The 22,649-nt window shown below is 38.1% G+C and overlaps 1 protein-coding gene across 14 annotated transcripts in view; it reads left to right on the plus strand.

Moving 5' to 3' along the window:
- TRIP12 (thyroid hormone receptor interactor 12) overlaps positions 1-22,649 on the plus strand; it is a 151,667-nt gene that overhangs the window by 30,247 nt on the left and 98,771 nt on the right. For all 14 annotated transcript variants that reach the window (XM_024740622.1, XM_024740624.1, XM_024740627.1 and 11 more), the window contains exon 2: positions 10,350-10,496. In XM_024740622.1, coding sequence (XP_024596390.1) covers positions 10,399-10,496 — 98 coding nt within the window. In that variant the 5' untranslated portion in view covers positions 10,350-10,398. The remainder of the gene's footprint in view (positions 1-10,349; positions 10,497-22,649) is intronic.

The raw sequence follows: 22,649 nt of genomic DNA on the forward strand, positions 1-22,649 counted from the left end.
TAGCGTGTAGCCAACTTTTCTCTAGTTTCATTATATGTGGAGATTTCTTCCGAATTTTTAAAGCATTTATTCATTTTTCTTTATTTCAGGGAGGAAATCAAGAAAAAGAGTCATTACCCTGCTATCTCCTATTTCTATTCTTGTAATAATATCTGGGTTACATTTTAAAATCTTTTGAATCAAGTGTGCTTAGACTCAAGGAGTATTGGAGTCTCTATTATGCGTAATTAATGTATTAACAGAGACAATTGTGAATCTTAATTTCTGCTGAACAAAGAAATGGACATTTCTAAGAGAGCTATAGCATGAATTGTATGGCTTAATACTCAAAAAATGTATTCTTTGTGAAAATGATGCCAAAATTAATCTCATTGACTCTTGCCAGATGACGGGAAGGTGGATTCTCAAGGCCTATTGCAGTCATAAAATGTGGATGCTGGCACCAGTTTGTGTGCCCAGTGCGGAATTTTGTTGTTCAGTGTTGAGTGATACTTGATCTTTCAAGTTTTTCAGGTGTTTGCTACAAGCACTTTAGTTATTTGCACTTTGTAAATGAAGGCATAGTATAGAAATTATTCAGAGTTTGGACTCTGGAGGGTCAATTGTGTTCTATTTCCATCTCTCTAAATGGATTAGCTGTCAACAAATCAATAAACAGAAAGTGGTTAAATTCATGTTTAGAATGGCATAATGGAAAGTATACCTTGCACTGGCATTCTGGAGAGCTGGATTCGGCTGTTAGGTGTGTCCCTAAATAGATGTATGCTCCGCTGCAGTTCACTCTGGTTGAGAATTTCCTCTTACATAAACGAGAAAATTACATCAGGTGTGGGCTGCCACTTACGTTTATGGTTTCTACTCTCAGTGGGTTCTTCATGCCGCTCTGTAGTCCTCTTTGCCCATAGTCATCCCCTTTCCCTGTTGTGTATTAGGTAACTCTTTGAAATCTCCATTCTCCCTTACTGGTTTCATACCTTAAAATCACAGGTTCTGTTAAGCTAGGCATGCACATCCTTGCTGCCATTTGTCATCTCGTGCCTTTGAGATTGATGTGATATGCTTTTCCTCTGCTCTAAGGCTTATGCTCTTAATTCTTTCTTTTTCTCCTGTAGGATCTCATTAGTAAACTATACCTTATTCCCAGCCTTTTTCTTTCAGTAATTTTCTTTACATATATAAATATGCCCAAGACTTATTTTTTTAAAAAAGGAAAAATAGGAAAATCACGAACACTCCTGCACACACAGCCTTTGTCAGTCCTGCTTCCCCTTACCTCGTTGGCTGTTTTCTCTTCTGTGTCTTCTAGCCTTTGCTCGAGAAAGTTCGTCTTTACTGTCTACCTAACTTAACCACACCCTCTCCTCCCCCACCATTTCTAGAAGCAGCTCTCACAGATTTCTTAATCTGATGGACATGTTGCAGTTTCGTGTGTCTGCCCTTTCTGTGACATTTGAACTCTTCCTATCCATTTTTTTATTCATTCGTGTCTTCAGTACTACCATCCTAATTTTTTCCCCTCATACTTTTTGTTTTGTTTTTTTGTATACCTTCATCGTTTATTCCCTGTACTTCTGATGAGTCCCTGATTCTCCTCAACTAGATTCTTTCTTTTCTGTTTTCTTTAGATTTTAGTCTTTCCCAAAGTTCCACCCTGGGCTTGTTCTTCTCTTTATGCTGCATGCTTTACCTAGAGAAAATGAAATCTCATTGATTATCTTGGTTTCATCTATCTCTTGCCTGCTGATAATTTCTTCCATCTGCAGATTCAGTTACCTACTTAATTCTAGATCTTTATTTGCATCTACATAGTGGAACTCTTTATCTACAAAGCCTACAAGCTCATTTGACATGTTTAACACTGTATTTTTCTACCCCATGTGTACCATTTGGTAACGTTACTACCATCTGTTTTTTAAAATTTTCTAAAGTTAAAAGCATAACTTAGTACTATGGAGTAAACACATAGTAAAGATTTATTCAACTCACTAATTAATTAAGGGAACCTGTTAGGATAAGCTGATTCATATAGCATTTGAGGAACTGGATATTTATAGGCAATTTAATAAAGAACTTTAGATGGTAATGTCCTATTGGGCAGAAAACTGCAGTCTTTGGGATTCTGTCTACTGGTACTGTTGTTTGTATTTCTTCTACATACACATCTGCAAGATACCATGTAAATTCATTGTCTGAAACCCTAATTAATAGGAAGTAGCAAATTAATGCTTCTGTCTTCTAGAAAAATTAAATAGTTCCTAGCTGAGCCTGTTAAGTAGTGTTTCATATGGCATTGAAAGGGTATGCAGTCATCTTCTTTCTTCATATGTTTCAAATAACTTTTCTTAACCCTTGTCACCAGAGTAAGAAACTTGACATTTTAATGTCCCCATTCATATATATGCTGAAGTTTGAGAAACACAATCCTAGACATTTTTTTCTTTCTCCTCATGGTATAGATTTTATTGTCTAAATGTTTCCTGATTCCTGTCTCTTCATTCACTTTCCATTGTTATCGGACCCTCATCCACCCTTAAGTCTGTTTGGTAACTTAATAGTTGGTCTGCTTATCTGTAGGTCTTAAACCCCAAGTTTTTAGCTTTAGGCCCTTCATGATACAGTTCAGACTTATTTCTTAGGTCCATGTTCTTCCCAGATTTTTTTTTTTAATATATTTATTTATTTTTGGCTGCGTTGGGTCTTCACAGGTGCCGGCTTTCTCTAGGTGCGGCGAGTGGGGGCTACTCTTCTTTGCGGTGCGTAGGCTTCTCATTGTGGTTGTTTCACTTGTTGCGGAGCACGGGCTGTAGGCACGCGGGCTACAGTAGTTGCAGCACGCGGGCTCAGTAGCTGTGGCTCACAGGCTTTAGAACGCAGGCTCAGTAGTTGGGGCGCGCGGGCTTAGTTGTTCCGTGCGGCTTAGTTGCTCCGCGGCATGTGGGATCTTCCAGGACCAGGGCTCGAACTCGTGTCCTCTGCATTGGCAGGCGGATTCTTAACCACTGTGCCACCAGGGAAGTCCTCTAACCTTTTAAACTGGACCTTTTCAACCTGCTGAGGATGAAATTAAGTTACCTTTTTTTTGTTGTTTTTATTTACAGTATTACCTTTGATATTACTTCTCATATCATTTAGCATGTTTTATGATTATTACTCATTTAAGGATTGTTCAGTTAAACTGATTATCTCAAGGAAATATAAAAGGATTAGGACCTTCTAGATATCCTTCCTAGCTTGCAGTGTCATGTTCTCTTAGTGTTTTGACTTTTTAAAAAAGGGAAACGTAGAATTATTTTTTCTTCATTTGTTCAGTCATATAGTATAGTCATAAAAAGCGTGGACTTTAGGTCAAACCTGTGTTTGAGTGCTGGCCTTGTAACAGCAGCCTTAGGGTTATTACAACTTACTGTGTGCCACAGTTTCTCTAAAGGAAGGTTATTTCTTGTCCTACCAATTTTGTAAGGTTGTGAAAATTAAACGAAGAGGCACTTTGCCAGGGACATGGTAAGCACAAAATAAACATTACCCATAATCATTTTATTTTAATATTCGCTTTAAAACCTGTATTTTTGCCAGTAAATGTTCTTTTCTAGTGTTACAAAAAATATAATTTTGGAAAATATAATTTGGAAATACTATTTTTACATGTTGCACAACATCCCAAAATGACATTGGAATGGTTTCATTGCCCCTAAATTGAATTAAATGCCAGAGACCCCGTTCTCAGATAAGCTAGCTCTTTCCCCTGTACTCAGTGGCTCTTACTCTTATTTTTTCTCTTCGGAACTTTTCTGATTAACTGGAAGAAAGACAATACATTTCTGTCCATTTCCCTAATGCAGACTAATGTTTAGCTTTCTAAACTAATGCTTTGTTCATTAAAGGTTCATGAACCAGGTTGCACTGTTGTATAACAGATACAACTACTAAGAGTTTGACATTTGACTTGTAACTATACTATACATGCTAACTAGTGTTTTTTTGTTTTTGTTTTTTTCACCTCCTTCCTAAATCAAAGTGAAATATAAACTGCCCTAAATGGTTTTATAGAATTTTGGGGGTCATTTTTTTCCTCCCTAATTCCTTTCCTTTCAAGATGTTGGACTTGATGTAGACTTGATGAACCCCCCTTTCTTCCCCAGATTCACCAGTCATTTAATTGTGCTAATAGGCACTCATTAAATGACTGCTGTATGCGTCTGGCACCGTTCCAAGAGCCTTAATATATGTTGTCTGTAGTACCCAAACCCTAAATTAATAGTGTTATCTCTAGTTTAATGGAGAAACAGATGAAGGTGTAAAGTATTGTATATGTCTCATTTTTATTAAGTAGCAGAGCCAGGATTTAGTCTAGTGTGGGGATATAGAGCAGTAAGCTCCTTGTGAGCAGGGATTGTTTTATTTGCCTCTATATCTCAATCCCTTGCTCTTAGGGAAGCTTAAAGGATATTCATTCCCATTTTAAAGACAGTCGTGTTTGAAGTCCTTGCCATGTTTACTTAAGCAAGAATGATTCCTGTTATAAGCAAGAGTGACTTGCATTCCATTTCATTGTAGAGTTGTTTAATACTGCCCCTGGTACGTTTAACTTCCTGTCCTTTCTCCTAAGATGTGGTCACATCCTTTTTTGATCTGGTGTATGCAGTTGTTTACATCTGCTATTGCTTGCAGCCTGCAGGTCTGGATGCTGTTACTTGTTGCATGCAGGCAACTTAATTTTGTAACACTTCAGTTTCCTTGTTTGTAAAGTAGGAATAGTAAACAACATGGTTAATAAAGGCCCATTGGCACATTTAAATTTTGCTTATTAGAATAAACATATGAATAAAGTGTTATGGAAATTGTGTTTATTACTGTTGCTATTAAACTCCAGTTTTACAGTCTGAAGCCAAACCAAGTCTCTTTGGAGGACCACATCTAAATAGAAGCCATAAGAAATTGGCGGGAAAGGGGCGGGGGGGACACAATGGATAAATAAGATTCCCATTAAATGTCACTTCTGAAAACTTGCTACAGATACTGCGTTGGGAAGTTAGATTTTTAGAAAAATGTTATCTTTACTGTGAAAATAATGCAACTTTCCTTCAGTTTTTAGAGTTGCCTATCAAATAATAGATAATAGAAATGTATTAGCTTGGTTTGGGACTGTTCATGACTGCTCTTGGTCACTAAATTGGAGATATGTTCTCCAGTCTATCCAGCTTCCTTCATGTGAAAAAAAACTTTGCACAAATGATAACCTTTGTTTTCATTTCATACTTTTGGCCATTTGACTGGGAAGAATCCTAAAGTTAATTTTTTTCCCTAGCCTTAACCTCTCTTCTGATTCTGAGTTGAGAAATTAAAGGAAAAATCAATTTCCAGAATGTTTGCAGTTGAAGTTTCCTAGAAAGAATGTCCTTCTTATAAAACTTTGAAAATGAATTTTAAAATGTAGATTAATATGCATTTCTTTTTTTCCTGAAGAAATTGTTTGCCTGAAGAGGTAAATACGTTTTCACATAAAATTCATGTGCCATTTAACCTGATCAGTGAGCAAGTTTGTTGATGCTTAGAGCTGTGAACAAAGTTATCATGAGTTTGTTTTCAGGGCAAGTAGTTTTTTTTTAATTGAGGTATAATTGACATCCACCATCATATTAGTTTCAGGAGCACAACAGTGATTTGATATTTGTATATATTGCAAAATGATCAGTAACACTAAGTCTGGTTAACATCTGTCACCATACATACAGAAGTTTTTTTTTTAAGATGTGTTTTCGTAGCAACTTTCAAACATGCAATACAGTAGTATTAACTTTTAATCTCCATGCTGTACATGACATCCCCATAGTAATAAGACTTATTTCTTTTACAACTGGAAGTTTGTACCTTTTGACTTGCTTTGCCCATTTGACCCACCCCCTATCCTGCCTCTGGTAAATGTCAATCTGTTCTGTGAGTTCGCTTTCCGTCTTGAATGTGTCAGTGTTTCTGTGCTTTTTCTATTGAATTCAGAGTCATATATGCCATCTCTTTTATTTCAGTGCTTTAGGAATTAACGTCAGCGGTTTCATGTGAAAAATATCGATGATTGTTTCCACTGAAACGAAGGCATATATCCATGGTTAGAAGAGTAGTATATTTCAGGACTTGATAGGGTTATTAATAGACTGGACTTAAACCTTCTAGTTTCAACATTGTGAGATACCTATTAAGATGGAATCTTTGAGTTCATATTCATTTCAGTTTATCAAAACAATTTATAGTAATGTATTTTTTTATTATTAAAACACATACAAGTGAGTTTTTATAACTCACTTGTATGTTTTAAAATTTAATTAATAAAATATGGTAGGTGTACTAATTGGTGAAGACAGCATGGAATATCCACATAACAAGAAGGAAATCATTGCATGGTGATTTTTAGGCTCTTATCTGGAGTCAAAAGAGGAGTTAAATTTTGTGAATTTGAGGTAATGGTGATCTCTGGAGGTGATAGGTCTTCTCCATATCAGGGTTCAGAGGACGAGTTCCTTATCAGATGACTTTGATCTTGCTTCATTTGGAATTGTCTGTAATGTAAGGGCTTGAACTTGATCACCCCCAAGGGTCCCTTCTGTCTCTGGATTTGTTGACACCGGGTAGGGGCGTTGGGGGGAGATCCTATGTGTATTATATGTGACTCTTATATTTACTTGTGGGCAATTCAGACTCCAAAGTTTTACAGAGTCCGGCCATGTTCCTTAAAGTTCAATTTATGCTTTAAAAGCAGGTAGCACTTTGATAAATAAGTGTCTTATTTGCCACTTTTCCTCTCTTCAATTCCAAGAATTGATCCATGAACCACCTGGTGCTGGTTGACAAGCTCTGAAGGTGTTGGGAGCATTATTAAGGTTACTTTGCTAGCTATAGGTCAAATTAACCAGTGTGACTTATATTCATTTGAATCACTTAACACCCTATGACATACAGTAGGCATTTAATAGCAGGAAGTGGGCAGGTGAGATCTCCTAACCCTTTTTTATAATTTTTATATAAATTTATTTATTTAATTTATTTATTTTTGGCTGCTTTGGGTTTCCGTTGTTGCGAGCGGGCTTTCTCTAGTTGCGGTGAGCGGGAGCTACTCTTCGTTGGGGTGGGCGGGCTTCTCATTGTGGTGGCTTCTCTTTTTGCCGAGCACGGGCTCTAGGCGCGTGGGCTTAAGTAGTTGTGGTTCGCGGGCTCTAGAGCACACGCTCAGTAGTTGTGATGCACGGGCTTAGTTGCTCCACGGCATGTGGGATCTTCCCAGACCAGGGCTCAAACCCGTGTTCCCTGCATTGGCAGGAGGATTCTTTTTTTTTTTTGGTTTTTTGGCCTCGAGGCATGTGGGATCTTAGCTCCCTGACCAGGAATTGAACCCGCGCCCCCTGCATTGGAAGGCAGAGGCTTAACCACTGGACCGCCAGGGAAGTCCCCTGGCAGGAGGGTTCTTAACCACTGCACCACTAGGGAAGCCCAGATCTCCTAACCCTGTTTAATAATAGTATTCTTTGCTTTTTAAAGTGAAAGGAACAGTATCATGCTATTCTCTTGTGTCCATACTGTTTAGCGTCCAAGCAAGATGACATTGAGATGGTGTTTGAAGTAGTAAAACTTGTTGGATGAATTCTGAAATAGATTGGTCTTTTTATTTAGTTCTTGAATGGGATACAATTGTTCTTTAGATCAGTACAACCAGGAGAGTCCTTTCAAAATGTATGTCCAATTTCTGCACCCACAGAATCAGAATCTCTGAGGGCAGAGGTCAGGCATTCATTTTTTGACAAAGCTTCTCAGGTGATTGTGATGCTCACCCTTAATTAAGAACACTGTGTTTTCTTTGTAGCAAAATTCACTTTTTTTTTTTTTTTTTTTGCGGTACGCGGGCCCCTCACTGCTGTGGCCTCTCCCGTCGCGGAGCACAGGCTCTAGACACGTAGGCTCAGTGGCCGTGGCTCACGGGCCCAGCTGCTCCGCGACATGTGGGATCTTCCCGGACCGGGGCACGAACCCGTGTCCCCTGCATCGGCAGGCGGACTCTCAACCACTGCGCCACCAGGGAAGCCCCAAAATTCACTTTTGAAACGATATTGCTAGAAGTTTAAGACTCATGTTGACCCGTGGGTTTTATGGCAGTTTCTGCCAACATAATTTTATTACAAGTATTTTTTTATTCTGAATAAATGTTTATAGTAATAATAATAGTTGGTGTGTACTGAGCCCTTGCAATGTGATAGGCACTGTGTTAAGTGGTTTGTATGGATCTTCTCATTTAATGCTCACAGCTACTCTATAGGATAAGTTCTTTATCCCCATTCGATAGACTGAAGCACAGAGGACTTTATGTACGAGGTCATACATTTTGTTAGTATAGGAGTTAAGATTTGAACTCAGTGAGAGGCCATTTAACTCCAGAGCCCAGCATTTGTAATCCAGTGACCTACCTTACTGCTTTCAAAGGATAAGTAACAAAAATGACTCCTTTCGTTTCAGACTTCAGACCCCCAGTCCTCTTTCTCAAAGTTAGTCAGTACCATCTACAGAGGATACGTTTCAAGCTCCCCAGTGATGCCTGAAACCGTGGATAATACCAAATCCTGTATATACTATGTTTTTTCATATACTAATTGGTGGGGAGCGTATATAGTAGATACATTGGGCAGAGGGATGATTCACATCCTGAGCGGGACAGAGAGGGATGGCATGAGATTTCACCAGCTACAAGGAATGTTGTACAATTTAAAACTTATGAATTATTTATTTTTGGAATTTTCAATTTAATATTTTTGTACCAGGGTTGCAGGTAGGTAACTGAAACCATGGAAAGCGAAACTGGTGATAAGGCGCGTGGGGGGCGGGTTGTTAACAGTGTCTGTTGTATGAATTTATTGCCACCAATTTTTAACGAGCAAATACTATATAAAGATACGTATGCAAACCTTTTAAATATATGTGTACACATAGATGGGAATTATACTGTTTTTCCCAAAGCATATCTTGGAGAGATCTTTCTTTCCATCAGTACATGTAAACTGAACCTTCCTCTTTCTCTTTTAATGTTTATATAGTATTTCCTCTTTTTTTCTTTCTAAAATTGAGAGTAATTATATTAGTAATTTGAACTTTCTGACTGAGTTTATTTGGTATATTAATTGGTGATGTGGGCATGTGTGACAGAAAGAAACAGTCCTTTTCTACTGAATTGGGTCAACATGTAACTCAAAAGAAAACCCAGTTTCCTGTTACATTGCATGGACTCTCTTAAAATCCAGTAATAGATTTAGTTATGGTTAATTTACATTTCTTTTTGGCACAAGTTTCTGTAATGTCATATGATCGTTCCTTCTGTTCCCTCCCCAATCAATAGAAGTAATTAAAGAACTCTACCTGGAATTTGACTGGAGGCTTAAGAAAAATTGTGTCAGATTTGATTTATAAAAATCGCAATTCTTTCTTTCTGTGATAGTAATATTGACCTGTTTTGTCAGTTAAACTCATTTTCTTTGAGTGTCAGCATTTTTTCCTGTATAACAATTTCTTACAGAAAGATAAGTTCAAATTAATTAATAACTGTGTTTTGAACTAAATTGTTAAGCTTATGAATGGTGTTCACCATTTCTTGTTGCTAACATCTCCATGAGGTAGATAATATACCGATTTTACAGAAGAGGTAAACAAAATCTAGAGGTCAAGCTTCTTGTCCAGAGTCACAGTCAGCACAGCTGATGTTGAAATCCAGGAGATCTAGGACCATTTCTCAATTTACTGTCCTTGAGCTGCTTTTTCCTTGTTACTCCATTAAGACATTATAGTTTTACCATTTCCTTTGTATTCGTTATTTCATTTGTTCACAGCAGTGCTGTGAAGTAAGCATGGTGTATGTTGCTTGTTGCTTTTATTCTGTGCCTGAGGAATCTGAGGCTAGAGGTTATGGTTTGTACAAAGGCAGACTCCTTTAGTTACCCATTCAATCACAGGACTTGAGCCAAGGTGTTCTGACTTTAGGTGCAGTGCCCTTTACCATGTAGTACTAGATGTGGAAACAGATTTCTACTTGTGCTCTGTTTTTTTGAATTGGGGATTTCTTGGGCGTTCCATGAGAAATGTGAGTTAATTCTATGTGCGGGATTCTGGACCTCAGGCCTTGAATTTGATATATTCCTGACACTTTATAACACAGTAATCAGCCAGACTTCACGGTTTAATAAGACACTGCAGCATTGGTGCAGGCTGTGCAATCAAATTGTTTACATTTCCCCTTCGTCTTTGGTGCCCCTCATTTGTTTCTGGTGTTGTACTATGTATAGTTGACATTTTATTTTTTCTCCTTTTTTTCCCCCTTTTAGTGAATGGTAGTGTCTAGAAAGGGTATGTCCCTTCAAGAGAGAGGTGCCAATGTCCAACCGGCCTAATAACAATCCAGGGGGGTCACTGCGACGTTCACAGAGGAACACTGCCGGGGCCCAACCACAAGACGACTCGATAGGAGGAAGGTATGTATTTAATGGTAATTAAATGGTAATTTAAATGGTAATTTCAACCCTTTGTGATCCCTTCCTTTATGTATGTTGTGACTTGATTTATTTACCTTATTGAAAGGAAGCTTCTTTGTTTTAAGATCTTGAGTTTTGATAGCTAGCTTTTTGAGTTTTCTCCCCATCTTACTTTTTGACAACACGTGGACACTGACAGGCTGGCAAGTCTGTCTGACTTGTGTTAGCGCATCGATTCTCAGCGTGTGGTGTTGAGCTGATCTTTTTAGTTGGAGTCGTTGTATAGGAGGTAGTGTGAACAATCGATACATTCTCTTGAATGCAAGATTTCGTGTCTGATTTAGCTAAGAACTGTCATTTTATGCATAAAATACTCAGAATTACTTGAGCCTAATTTTCAGTCCATGGACTAATCATGGTTAGATTATAATAGATTATGGCTAAACTCTAATAAGATTACCTGATGCAACATTTTGAGATATTACCATGTATATTGTCTACTAAATTATAAAAAAAATGGTAAATGTCAAATGTAAAGAAGATATTGAAATACTTCTTGTTCATGTCAGGTGCTTTAATTGGTTAAACGTTTGGACTTTGGACTAGGACAGCTTCGTGTGCAATTTCTGCCTCTGCCTTTAAATAGCTATGTGTACTTTGTTATATCTTTCAGGAAACCTCAATTTTTTAGTCCACACAGTGGGGGTATCTGTTTCATAGGGTTACTAGTTAACTTCAGTATTGTTAACATGTTAAACTGAGAGCAGTGCTTAGTACAGAGTTCTGTTCTAGATTTTTTTGCTTTTTTACATTTAGATTGTTCTTTGGGAGCAGCCACACTTAACTTTATTTATGCTGTTGATTAGAAAAATCACTCCCCCATTATAAAAATGTTACATATTTTACAGAATTTGGAAAATATAGAAAAGTATGAAGAAAAGCATCACAGTTTCACAGTCCACTTGTAGTCACTGTTAACACTGGCCTATTCCTCCTTAGTTGCTCTTTTTTTTTAAGGCATGTATGTGTGTATACATGTGCACGCATGTGCACCTAAGTTACGCACACCTTTCGAACAGTTACAGTTTTGTACATATTAATCCTCAGGTTATATTTAGACCCTTGCATATGATCGACAAACATTTTGCACTGTCACACAGTATATTACTTCTAAATCCACAGTGACGTTTCAGCACCATTATCTTTTCTACATGTCAGGGATAATGTTGTAAAATTATTTAAATGTTTTATTATATTATGTATTTAACAATATGAGTGGAAAACAAATGGACATGGTTAATACTAGTTATTAAAATGCATTGGCTTAAAAGTTGTAATCAGGATGGAACTCAGTCAGATTTGTAGAATGGCAGATGTTTCCCTGAAGTTCATGTGCTTTAAGACAATCGATGATATGCTCAGTTGTGAAGGAAAATAATAAAATTTCAAAGCGTGTTTCGAATGGAGAAACACACCAAAGAATACAAAGCAAGGTATAATTAGGGTTTTTATAGCTTTAATCTCTCCTCCCTTTCAGTAATGTGGCCCCATTTCGGCTCTCATGATTTCAACTTTTACATGTCTTTAAAAAACATTTCCCCACAAAAGTAGTACACAAAAGAGGGCCTATTCACTTTTTTAAAACCTAGTATCATATGTGTTGTTTCCTCTGTCTTTAAAAATTGTTTAAAAACAGGACTTTTAAAGTCTTCATGTTCAATTGTGTGTGGTTAATACCATAATTTAGTAATAACTTTGAATATATAGATTTTCCCTATTTTTATGTGGATAAGTATAATTATGATCAGGGCATAGAAATTTAGAACTTTAGCCAAAAAGTCTTATCAGTTTGGCTAAGAATGCAAATTAGAAGATATTTGCACATCTGAATTTCATTTTGCCATTTTAGACAGCTTGATTCTTTTGTTTGTGATACAGTCTCAGAGCTGGAAGGGACCTTTTCATCAAACCCCAGACTGATTTTTTTTTTTTTTTTTTTTTTTTTTTTTTTTTTTTTTTTTTTTTCCCCAGACTGATTTTTGAAGCCCCAGTAGAGTGTACTATGCTAACAATTATCTAACCTCTGAGAAACCTCTCCAGTCATTTTGGGGAGTGAGTGGATTGGGGTTAATTGGGAAAGAGCAATTACAACTGTATTTTTATTCTTTTAATCTAACTTCTGTTGCTTAGATTTCCTATAAGTAAAGCGCTGTTATTGTGGCTTTTGTTTCCAAAAAATAGTGGCTTTGGTCTTGTGAATGTATTCATAGTAATACAGTGATTCAAATAGTGGTAATAAATAACAGCACCTACTACAACAGCACTGGTGGAGTATTTTTAGTTAAGCCATTTTTTATACATATTCTTTCAATTTGAGACTCACAGAAACTCTGTGTGCTAAGTATGTAGCCCCTGTTTTCTAAATGTGGTAGCTTGCTCAGCTTTACGTGGCTGGTATGTAGAGTCAGGACTTGATTCCTGACCTCTTGACTTGCAAGTCGGTGATTCCTTTCATTGTGCCAAACTGTTTTTACTGCACAAACCACTTGATCCAAATGATGAAGAAGGACTTAGAGGAGGGTATGAAGTACTTAGAATTGAAGAGTATTAACTCATTCAGTTTAGAATTTAAGGAGCAGTTTTTCCCTCCTAGAATTTTTTAATTCATTCATTTTTGAATCACTCCGTTTCCTCCCGAACTTGCGTTAAGTTGTCTTCTATGTGTAGCTTCCTTCCTGTGACCACTCCTGCCCTTTTCCTAAATCAAGCTCACTTACTTTTTTTTTTTTTAAAAGAAGAAAAGTTTTAGTTCACCTTTAGGATAAAAGAAAGTTGGATATTTGGGATATAGTTATTTTCTCCTTATTATTCCCTCTATTCTTTTTCACCTATCCTTCATCTCTGTCCATAATTGAGCTAGATTATCTCCCTCCTCATCTATTGTTTTTATCTTTTCCTTTCTTCCATAATTTTTTGGGTTATCGTTGCTTTGTTCCTCTCTTTTCTGTTCTCCTTTTCTTCTTTAGGAAATCACTCACCTCCACTGCTTGTCTGTGGGCTTGTTCTCAGGGATACTACCTAGTCTTTCCCACTTCTAGCACAGGTATTTGTAGGCTCTCCCTCTCTCTTTGCCATGCAGTAGCATTTTCATTGTATCATGTGCTTTTTCTTTTTTTTCTCAAATGTCAGCGGTGGGATTGAATTCAATATTATAGCAACTTTGGTTGACATTACTGTAGTGAAGGTTTCTTCTACATTGTTTTTGTTATAAAAACACAGCATGTTGAGAAAAGAAAATTGGGATGCTTCAGGAAAATAAAAGAATTAAGATAAATTCAATCCATCCACGGAAAGATAATGATGGTTAGTATTTCTACTCCATGATTTTCCTTGATATGAAAGCCCATGATATAAATTAGGGCCTCTAGTCCCATTCTCCCCCCCACCCCAGTTTTTTTCTGTAAAATATATTACTGCTGTGCCTATCACATTTGAGTATTATTCTGATTTTATCAAGTCAAATTCCTGAAATGGGTTCATAGGACCTAAGGATATGAATATTTTGAAGACTTTTAACAGAATGCTAAATTGTGTTTCAGAAAGATTGAACCACTTTGGATATGCATATTTTGAAGACTTTTAACAGAATGCTAAATTGTGTTTCAGAAAGATTGAACCACTTTATCTTTTTTCCTTTTTTGATTAAACCAGTTTATACTCCTACTAATACTTTGTGAGAATGCCTATTTCGCCAAATCCTAGTCAGTACAGCACACCATTTTTTTTTTTTTTTTTTACAGGTGGACTCTCAACCACTGTGCCACCAGGGAAGCCCCAGCACACCATTTTTAATCAGAGTTTGTGGAAAAAAGGGTTCCTTTGGTTAAAGTTACCATTTCTTTGGTTACTTCAGAGTTGAAGATCTTCCCCACATATTGGCCATTTTTACTTATTTTATGAGTTGTCTATTAGTGTCCTTTGTTTTAATTTTGGAGATGCTTGCTCTTTTATTAGAACCCTTTATGGGAAGGGTATCAACCTAATGACATGGGCAAGTATTTTTTGCTAGTTTTATTACTTGTTCTGGTTTGTTTTAATTTATAGTAGATTTTAAATTTAGATAGTCAAGTCTGTCAGCTCTTTGTTTCTTTTCTTCCTTTGCCTTCTCCATACCCAGAATAAAATTTTCTTCTCAGTTCTTTTATGGTTCCATTTTTACATTTTATTGTAATCTGTCAATGTTTTTTTAATGGTGTGAGGAAATGCTTGAATTCAATCCACCCCACCTTCCCTACCCAGTACAAAATTTGTCTGCAAAGTTTTGATAATTATTTATTACTGAGTAATAAAATTTTATGAAATCTAAAGGTTATAGCTTTCTGTTAACATTGTCAAAGCAGGGATTTTTTTAAGCCAGCATTAATTATATAGGAAGAAATAGATTTGTATTTTGCTTAAAAAACTATTTCAAAGGGATGGGATACAGAAAAACACAGAAAGAAAATAGATATCATCCCGAGATTGTCTGTGTTAATATTTTGATTTTTATCTGTCTTTATCTGTTATTTTTTGGGAGGGGGGAGGATCTGAGTTCCCTGACCAGTGATTGAACCTGTGCCCCCTGCAGGGAAGTCCCTATCTGTCTTTAAAATACAATTTAGCATGTAGCTGATAACACTGTAAATACTTTTGGATCCTACTTTTTTCACTCAGTATCCTAACAAACATCTTCTCTTACCATTATGATTCTTTTGGTAATTGTTTACAGATGGTCACATGATTTGCTGAATCAGTGTGCAGCATTTTCCACTATTAATTTTCATTTTTTGGATAGTTAGATGGTTGCAGTGGGAAAAGTTTTCGCTTATGCTTAAATGTTTGCAATTTTGGCATCTCTTAAGAGATATGTTCCCAGAAGTGAAATTGCTTGGTCAAAGCGAGTTTTTTATGGTCAACTTATTTCACATAAATTTTTTTCTCCAATTTACTTATCACCGTTAGGAAAAAGAGTGCTTTTTCTCATCATTCTATTTGTGTTATCTCCATTTTGCATTTTCCTGCTAATTTGACCTGGAAAAATTGCATTGATTTCATTTTATTGGTGTTTCTATAGTAATGAGATGTTAAACATTAGAAAAATAGGTTTAAGGAGTGAGATCTGAGTGAGAATACTTCTTGATGTAAATGTACTAATAAGTTTTCATATGTTGTTAATCTTCCTTTGAACCACGATACAGGAGAACTGAACTTCTAATTTGTTCAGCTGAGATTAGCCCCTCTTCTTTTTTTTTTTTTTTTTTTTGCGGTATGCGGGCCTCTCACTGTTGTGGCCTCTCCCGTTGCGGAGCACCCGCTCCAGACGCGCAGGCTCAGCGGCCATGGCTCACGGGCCCAGCCGCTCCGCGGCATGTGGGATCTTCCCGGACCGGGGCATGAACCTGTTTCCCCTGCATTGGCAGGCGGACTCTCAACCGCTGCGCCACCAGGGAAGCCCTAGCCCCTCTTCTTGTGTAATGATTTCCCTCAGTTCTTCACCCATGTATTTTGAGTGGTAGTTAATTTTTTCCACCGTGATCTTACTCTGCTCCTGGCTCCCCATTGCCTTTTGCCAAAACTGGGAGAATCTGCAGTCTTCATTTATTCTGAGCTCAGTGACGGGACTGAAGTGGTCATGTGATCCACGCAGGAAAAAACTGAAAGCTTTTCCCTTTCTGGTAGCACAGGGAAGATGTGAATCTGAAGTTGCCAACTGCATGTCTCCTGCCTTATGGAAGATGATGGACAGTCAGAGAAAAGCAAATATATTAGAGATTATGTGTGATTAAAGTTCTGACTAGTTTCAATTCCTTAGTTCTTCAGAGCTCTATTGACTCTTTTCTCTAGACATGCTTATTTAACTATTTGGATTCTGGAGGTATGCGTGCCTTATTTTAATAAAGCCTCTGTTTTTGGCTTTAGAGCTAAAGAGTCCTGCCTTGATGTACTTGCAGTACAAACTCAGTATAAGATTGTATTCATGGGGCTTCCCTGGTGGCGCAGTGGTTGAGAGTCCACCTGCCGGTGCAGGGGACACAGGTTCATGTCCCGGTCCGGGAAGATCCCACATGCCGCGGAGTGGCTGGGCCCGTGAGCCATGGCTGCTGAGCCTGCGTGTCCGGAGCCTGTGCTCCGCAGCGGGAGAGGCCACAACAGTGAGAGGCCCGTGTACTGCAAAAAAAAAAGATTGTATTCATCCATTTGTAGAACACCATAGTAGTAAGCACCATGCTAGACGGTAATTATAAAAATTAGAGTAGAATAGCCTTTGTCACAGGCAGTTTCCAATTCAGTAGGGGAAATGGGCATGTAGGTTATTAAAGTCAAGTGAGAAACATTTCTAGTGATGACCTCATTGATGGGGCTTTGAAGGCTGAAGAAGGAGTTGTAAAATGGTACGTGTCAGCCATATTTGTCTCTACTTGAGATGTGGAATCATTAGTTACGTCCAAAGTGGATTTGACTTCTCATTTTTCTGTGTCTCTTGTTACCTTGCTCACAAGTAGTAGGTGTTCAGCAAATACTAGTGTTGAAATTAGGAGATTTACTTCCTTGGCATTTTTAGGCACAGATATGTGACTTTCTTTTACTGAAATGGTTGTGAAAAGGTCATTGACTGGAGTGAAGGCCAGTTGAAATAGGGCCTGGTTTAAATGGGCTATGCGACAAGGTGCCTGGATTGTGCTACAGTAACAAACAGCTCCTAAATATTAGTATAACAATCTAACCACTAGGAAACTTGTCCATCCTGCGTTACCTGCGGGCTGTGCTCTGTGTCCGCACATTCAGGTGTTCAGGTATCACTGCTGTAGCGGCAAGAGAATATGCTGACTTGCTCTCTGGCTGTCCAAGGCTTCCCTCAGAAGTGATCCATTTCCACTCACGTTCCTTGACCAGAGCAACTTACACGGCTGCACATAACTTCCAGGTGGTTTGGCAAGTATCATCCTACTGTGTGTCTAGAAAGAAGAGAGATGGAATATTTGCAGACAGCACCTGGTAGCTATCGCAGGCTGTTTAACACCATTTAAAAATTTTTATTCTTGCTCCCATGTCTGCAACAAACCGTTTATTTCCCTAAATTCCACTTAGGGCAGCATGGCCACGCAGTTGTGTGTTGTTCTCTTCATTCTCCTACTTAATTAACCAGTATGGGTGCCTTTTAATTTTCATCTTTAAAATTTATTTATTTATTTATTTTTGGCTGCGTTGGGTCTTCATTGCTGCATGCGGGCTTTCTTTAGTTGTGGCGAGCGGGGGCTACTCTTAGTTGCGGTGCGCGGGTTTCTCATTGCGGTGACTTCTCTTGTTGTGGAGCACGGGCTCTAGGTGCGCGGGCTTCAGTAGTTGTGGCACATGGGCTCAGTAGTTGTGGCTCGTGGGCTCTAGAGCACAGGCTCAGTAGTTGTGGCACATGGGCTTAGTTGCTCCGCGGCATGTGGGATCTTCCCGGACCAGGGATCGAACCTGTGTCCCGTGCATTGGCAGGCGGATTCTTAACCACTGCGCCACCAGGGAAGCCCTGCCTTTTTAAATATTCCTTTTTTGGTGTTCCTTCTGTCTCTTTTTATATCCTGACCTTTGCTCAGTCAGATGGAAGTGCAAGCTTCCTCATCTTTGGGAGGAGGAGAATGAATGTTAAGGGGAGACAGTGTGATGTGACAATGACGTCATTGTTTCTTAGGACTAAATTGAAACCACTTTAAAAAACAATTTATACTAGAGTTGGCCCAGTAACTTGTCACTTGCTCCTTTCAGTAATGGCAAATCTTACTGCATAATTATGCACTTTGAGTTTCACCCAAAGAACCACGTGTGCACATGCTTTTCCACTTTTTGGGCTGCTTTGGTAATGCTCAGAAGGCTGGTCTGTCCCATCAGGCCTTGTGCTGGGAGGCAAGATTGACAGTGTTACGTTCAACAGTGGCATGGTTGTCTTGGTCTAAAGAGGAACAGAGGCTACTTTTTTCTAGGTAGAAGTTGTGTGCTTTGGGTTCTTAATAGTATCCATGTTAAATTATTTCTTGGACCAACAAAGTAATATTTTATATGTTGTGTAATTTTCTCTGCATTATATATTTCTTGCTTTAATCATCAAATGTGAAATTTTGTCCAAAAGTCACTTCGTAAGCTTATTGGAAACCTATAAGGCATCAGCTGCCATAGATTATTTCATATCTTAACTGACGATTTGCTCTGATTCTCCTGTCCCTCAGTACTGAAGGAATCTGATGTTCCATAACACTTCTTCCAAATGCTTTCTCAGTCTCAGAATGCTTTCCTGGAGTATCAGTATGACTAAAAAACTAAATATGTGCAAATGCTTCTTCAGTAATTGTACAGCAAGTTTCAATATCATATATGGAAGGCTATTGCTTTTGAAGCAGAAGGGAAAACGTGATTTTTTTCTTCTATTTTTCTCCTATAGTATCTCCAAAGCCTTAAGCCATTTATTTTGACATATACAGTCAGGAACAGAAATACCAGCATGGGTAGGGAAAATTTAATAACTAGATACTGGCTTTTTACTTTCACCACTAAGCCCCTAGATGTAACAGTGGTGTTTCAAATTTAGGGATTTGGAATACATGGGCTCAATCTCACCTTTCCTGCCCAAGGGCTGGGTGATTTTGGGCAAGCCTCCATTCTTACATCTTTAAAATGGAAATATACCTGCCTCTGGTGTCATTTGAGGATTAAGCTAGATAATGTCTTTAAAGAATCAGTATAAAGCTTATCACATAATCACACCTTTAAAATTATTTATTCTGTGTTTTTGGGTTTCTTTGGATTTTTTTTTTTTTTAATTTTTTACTCTTTTTTTTTGGCTCCGTTGGGTCTTTGTTGCTGCGCACGGGCTTTCTCTAGTTGTGGCGATCAGGGGCTAGGCTACTCTTCGTTGCGCTCTGCGGGCTTCTCATTGCAGTGGCTTCTCTTGTTGTGGAGCATGGGCTCTAGGCACGTGGGCTTCGGTGGTTGCAGCACATGGGCTCAGTAGTTGTGGCATGCAGGCCCTAGAGCGTGCAGGCTTCAGTAGTTGCGGCGTGTGGGCTCAGTAGTTGTGGCACGTGGGCTTAGTAGTTGCAGCACGTGGGCTCTGTAGTTGCGGCACGTGGGCTCCAGGGCTCGCGGGCTTCAGTAGTTGTGGCACACAGGCTTAGTTGCTTCACAGCCTGTGGGATATTCCCGGTTCAGGGACTGAACCCGTGTCCCCTGCATTTGCAGGTGGATTCTTAACCACTGCGCCACCAGGGAGGTCCTCTGTGGTCATCTTAATACATTTTTATCCAGGTATTTATAAAAGCCAGTGCAGTTCATGAGATAGTATTGTATCACTAATCTATCACTAATCACTAATTTACTTTTATTATCTCAGTGTTTATACCCCTCACCCAACTAATTTATTTGTGAAAGGTGGGGGCAAAAGTAAATTGAGCTGTGAGATTCCGTTTGGGGGTGTGGGCATCTTTTTCCATGGTTTTCGTTTGTTTGTTTATTTAAATATGAATTTTATTTTATTTATTTAAAAAAATACAGCAGGTTCTTATTAGTTATCTATTTTATACATATTAGTGTATATATATGGTTTTGATTTTCAGTCCCTCTGCCTTTTTTTCTTTGCATAATAACTTAAAGTTATTGTAGTTTACTCACCCTTTCTCAGTATACCCAGATTGTTGAACATAAAAAATTTTGGCTTTGCATGTTTCCAACCCTGTTGTTAGTCTCTTACTCCAAGCTATGATTAAGAACAAAATCTTTCCAAAAGGCATTTAAGCCCTAGCCTGTCCTTCCAACCTTGTTTCCTAATGTGTCTCTGTGCTCAGGGAAATTCATATCATTTGCCAGGTGGGTTTTAAAACATGGGCTCTAGGCACGTGGGCTTCGGTGGTTGCAGCACATGGGCTCAGTAGTTGTGGCATGCAGGCCCTAGAGCGTGCAGGCTTCAGTAGTTGCGGCGTGTGGGCTCAGTAGTTGTGGCACGTGGGCTTAGTAGTTGCAGCACGTGGGCTCTGTAGTTGCGGCACGTGGGCTCCAGGGCTCGCGGGCTTCAGTAGTTGTGGCACACAGGCTTAGTTGCTTCACAGCCTGTGGGATATTCCCGGTTCAGGGACTGAACCCGTGTCCCCTGCATTTGCAGGTGGATTCTTAACCACTGCGCCACCAGGGAGGTCCTCTGTGGTCATCTTAATACATTTTTATCCAGGTATTTATAAAAGCCAGTGCAGTTCATGAGATAGTATTGTATCACTAATCTATCACTAATCACTAATTTACTTTTATTATCTCAGTGTTTATACCCCTCACCCAACTAATTTATTTGTGAAAGGTGGGGGCAAAAGTAAATTGAGCTGTGAGATTCCGTTTGGGGGTGTGGGCATCTTTTTCCATGGTTTTCGTTTGTTTGTTTATTTAAATATGAATTTTATTTTATTTATTTAAAAAAATACAGCAGGTTCTTATTAGTTATCTATTTTATACATATTAGTGTATATATATGGTTTTGATTTTCAGTCCCTCTGCCTTTTTTTCTTTGCATAATAACTTAAAGTTATTGTAGTTTACTCACCCTTTCTCAGTATACCCAGATTGTTGAACATAAAAAATTTTGGCTTTGCATGTTTCCAACCCTGTTGTTAGTCTCTTACTCCAAGCTATGATTAAGAACAAAATCTTTCCAAAAGGCATTTAAGCCCTAGCCTGTCCTTCCAACCTTGTTTCCTAATGTGTCTCTGTGCTCAGGGAAATTCATATCATTTGCCAGGTGGGTTTTAAAATTTGCTGCCTCTCTGCCCTTGTCTATGCTGCTTTAAGCGGAACGCTCTTTTTCCTCAGCTTTTCATTCTTCAGGGTGTGGTTTAAATGCCATGTGGTCTATAAAACCTGTATTTTCCCGCTAAGAGTAATTTCTCCCTTTGTTGTGAACTTTGTAGCACTTGGTAGATCTCTTTGTTTTATGAATTCTAACCTCTTTGAGGACGGGACACAGTGTAGTGTGTTGTCAGTATTTATGTGCCCTGTCGTGACTTGCATATACTTGAGTTGGGAAACCAAGTAAGTGCAAGTATGAATTGAGTAGCTTGGCACAGTAGTTCTCAACTCTATTCGATCCAGTGCTCCCAGTCTATAATGTGTATCATATAATGTAAACATCTTTATTTTGATGCTACTTTAGTATCTTGAATTAAGAAGTATATAAAAAGCCTCCCTCCACAGTTTAGAAACATGAATATAATAATGTACAAGCATTTTACAAAGGTGAAAATAAACAAGGAAAACAGTTGATAACAAAATAACATTATTTCAGTAGGTAAATGCGGGTGCTTGACAGAAGATGACACTATATTCAGATGCTTGCATCTGTATTTGAATTTATTGAATGTGACAGCTGCAACAACAGACTTAAATGCAGTAAGCAGCATTTTCATTATAAATTTTTCCAAAATGATGCATGACTCTTGGTCAAGCTGCAAAAAACAGATACAGTCTTTTGTGGATTCCCATGCATTCCTGCAGAATTTAAGTATATAGAAAACCATGCAAAACAAATCTAAACTGAGAAATTATAAGCCTATTTTTCCCCTATGTCATGGCCAGATTTTAAGTTTTTTCATGAGGTCTTCATATATTATCAAGGCTGTTCGAAATATATGGGTGATGAGACAGTTTTTCACTGTGTCTCATGGTTCTGTGTATTGCATGACATCTTCTACCTCTAGTCCTTACCTGCTAAAAATGCCAACAGCACCACTGTTCCCCAACATACTGTTTCAGAATACTCCCCAGAGGAGGAACCACTACTGTTGTTTTTTTTTTTTTTTTAAACCGCTGCTTTTTAAGATAAATAAGGAGTTCTAAATTACAGAATTATTTGGGCTAGCATTTCTCCATAACTGAACATAGGAACATTGGTCAGACTTACTCAGCTTCTGTCTTATGACTGAAATAGAAACTAGTATATTTTACAGAGAACATTAGTTTTTTGTTTAAAGTGGTTTAAGTGAACTTTCCACTTTGATTATTGAAAATCAGGGTCTTATTTATAATATGCATTTTATAGTGTTATAAACAAAGCATTTAATCTTTGGAACACAAAGCTATAATGTTATAATTCTG

This window comes from Neophocaena asiaeorientalis, unplaced genomic scaffold, assembly GCF_003031525.2.
Source record: "Neophocaena asiaeorientalis asiaeorientalis breed wild unplaced genomic scaffold, Neophocaena_asiaeorientalis_V1.1 scaffold388, whole genome shotgun sequence".
Classification (NCBI taxonomy): domain Eukaryota; kingdom Metazoa; phylum Chordata; class Mammalia; order Artiodactyla; family Phocoenidae; genus Neophocaena; species Neophocaena asiaeorientalis.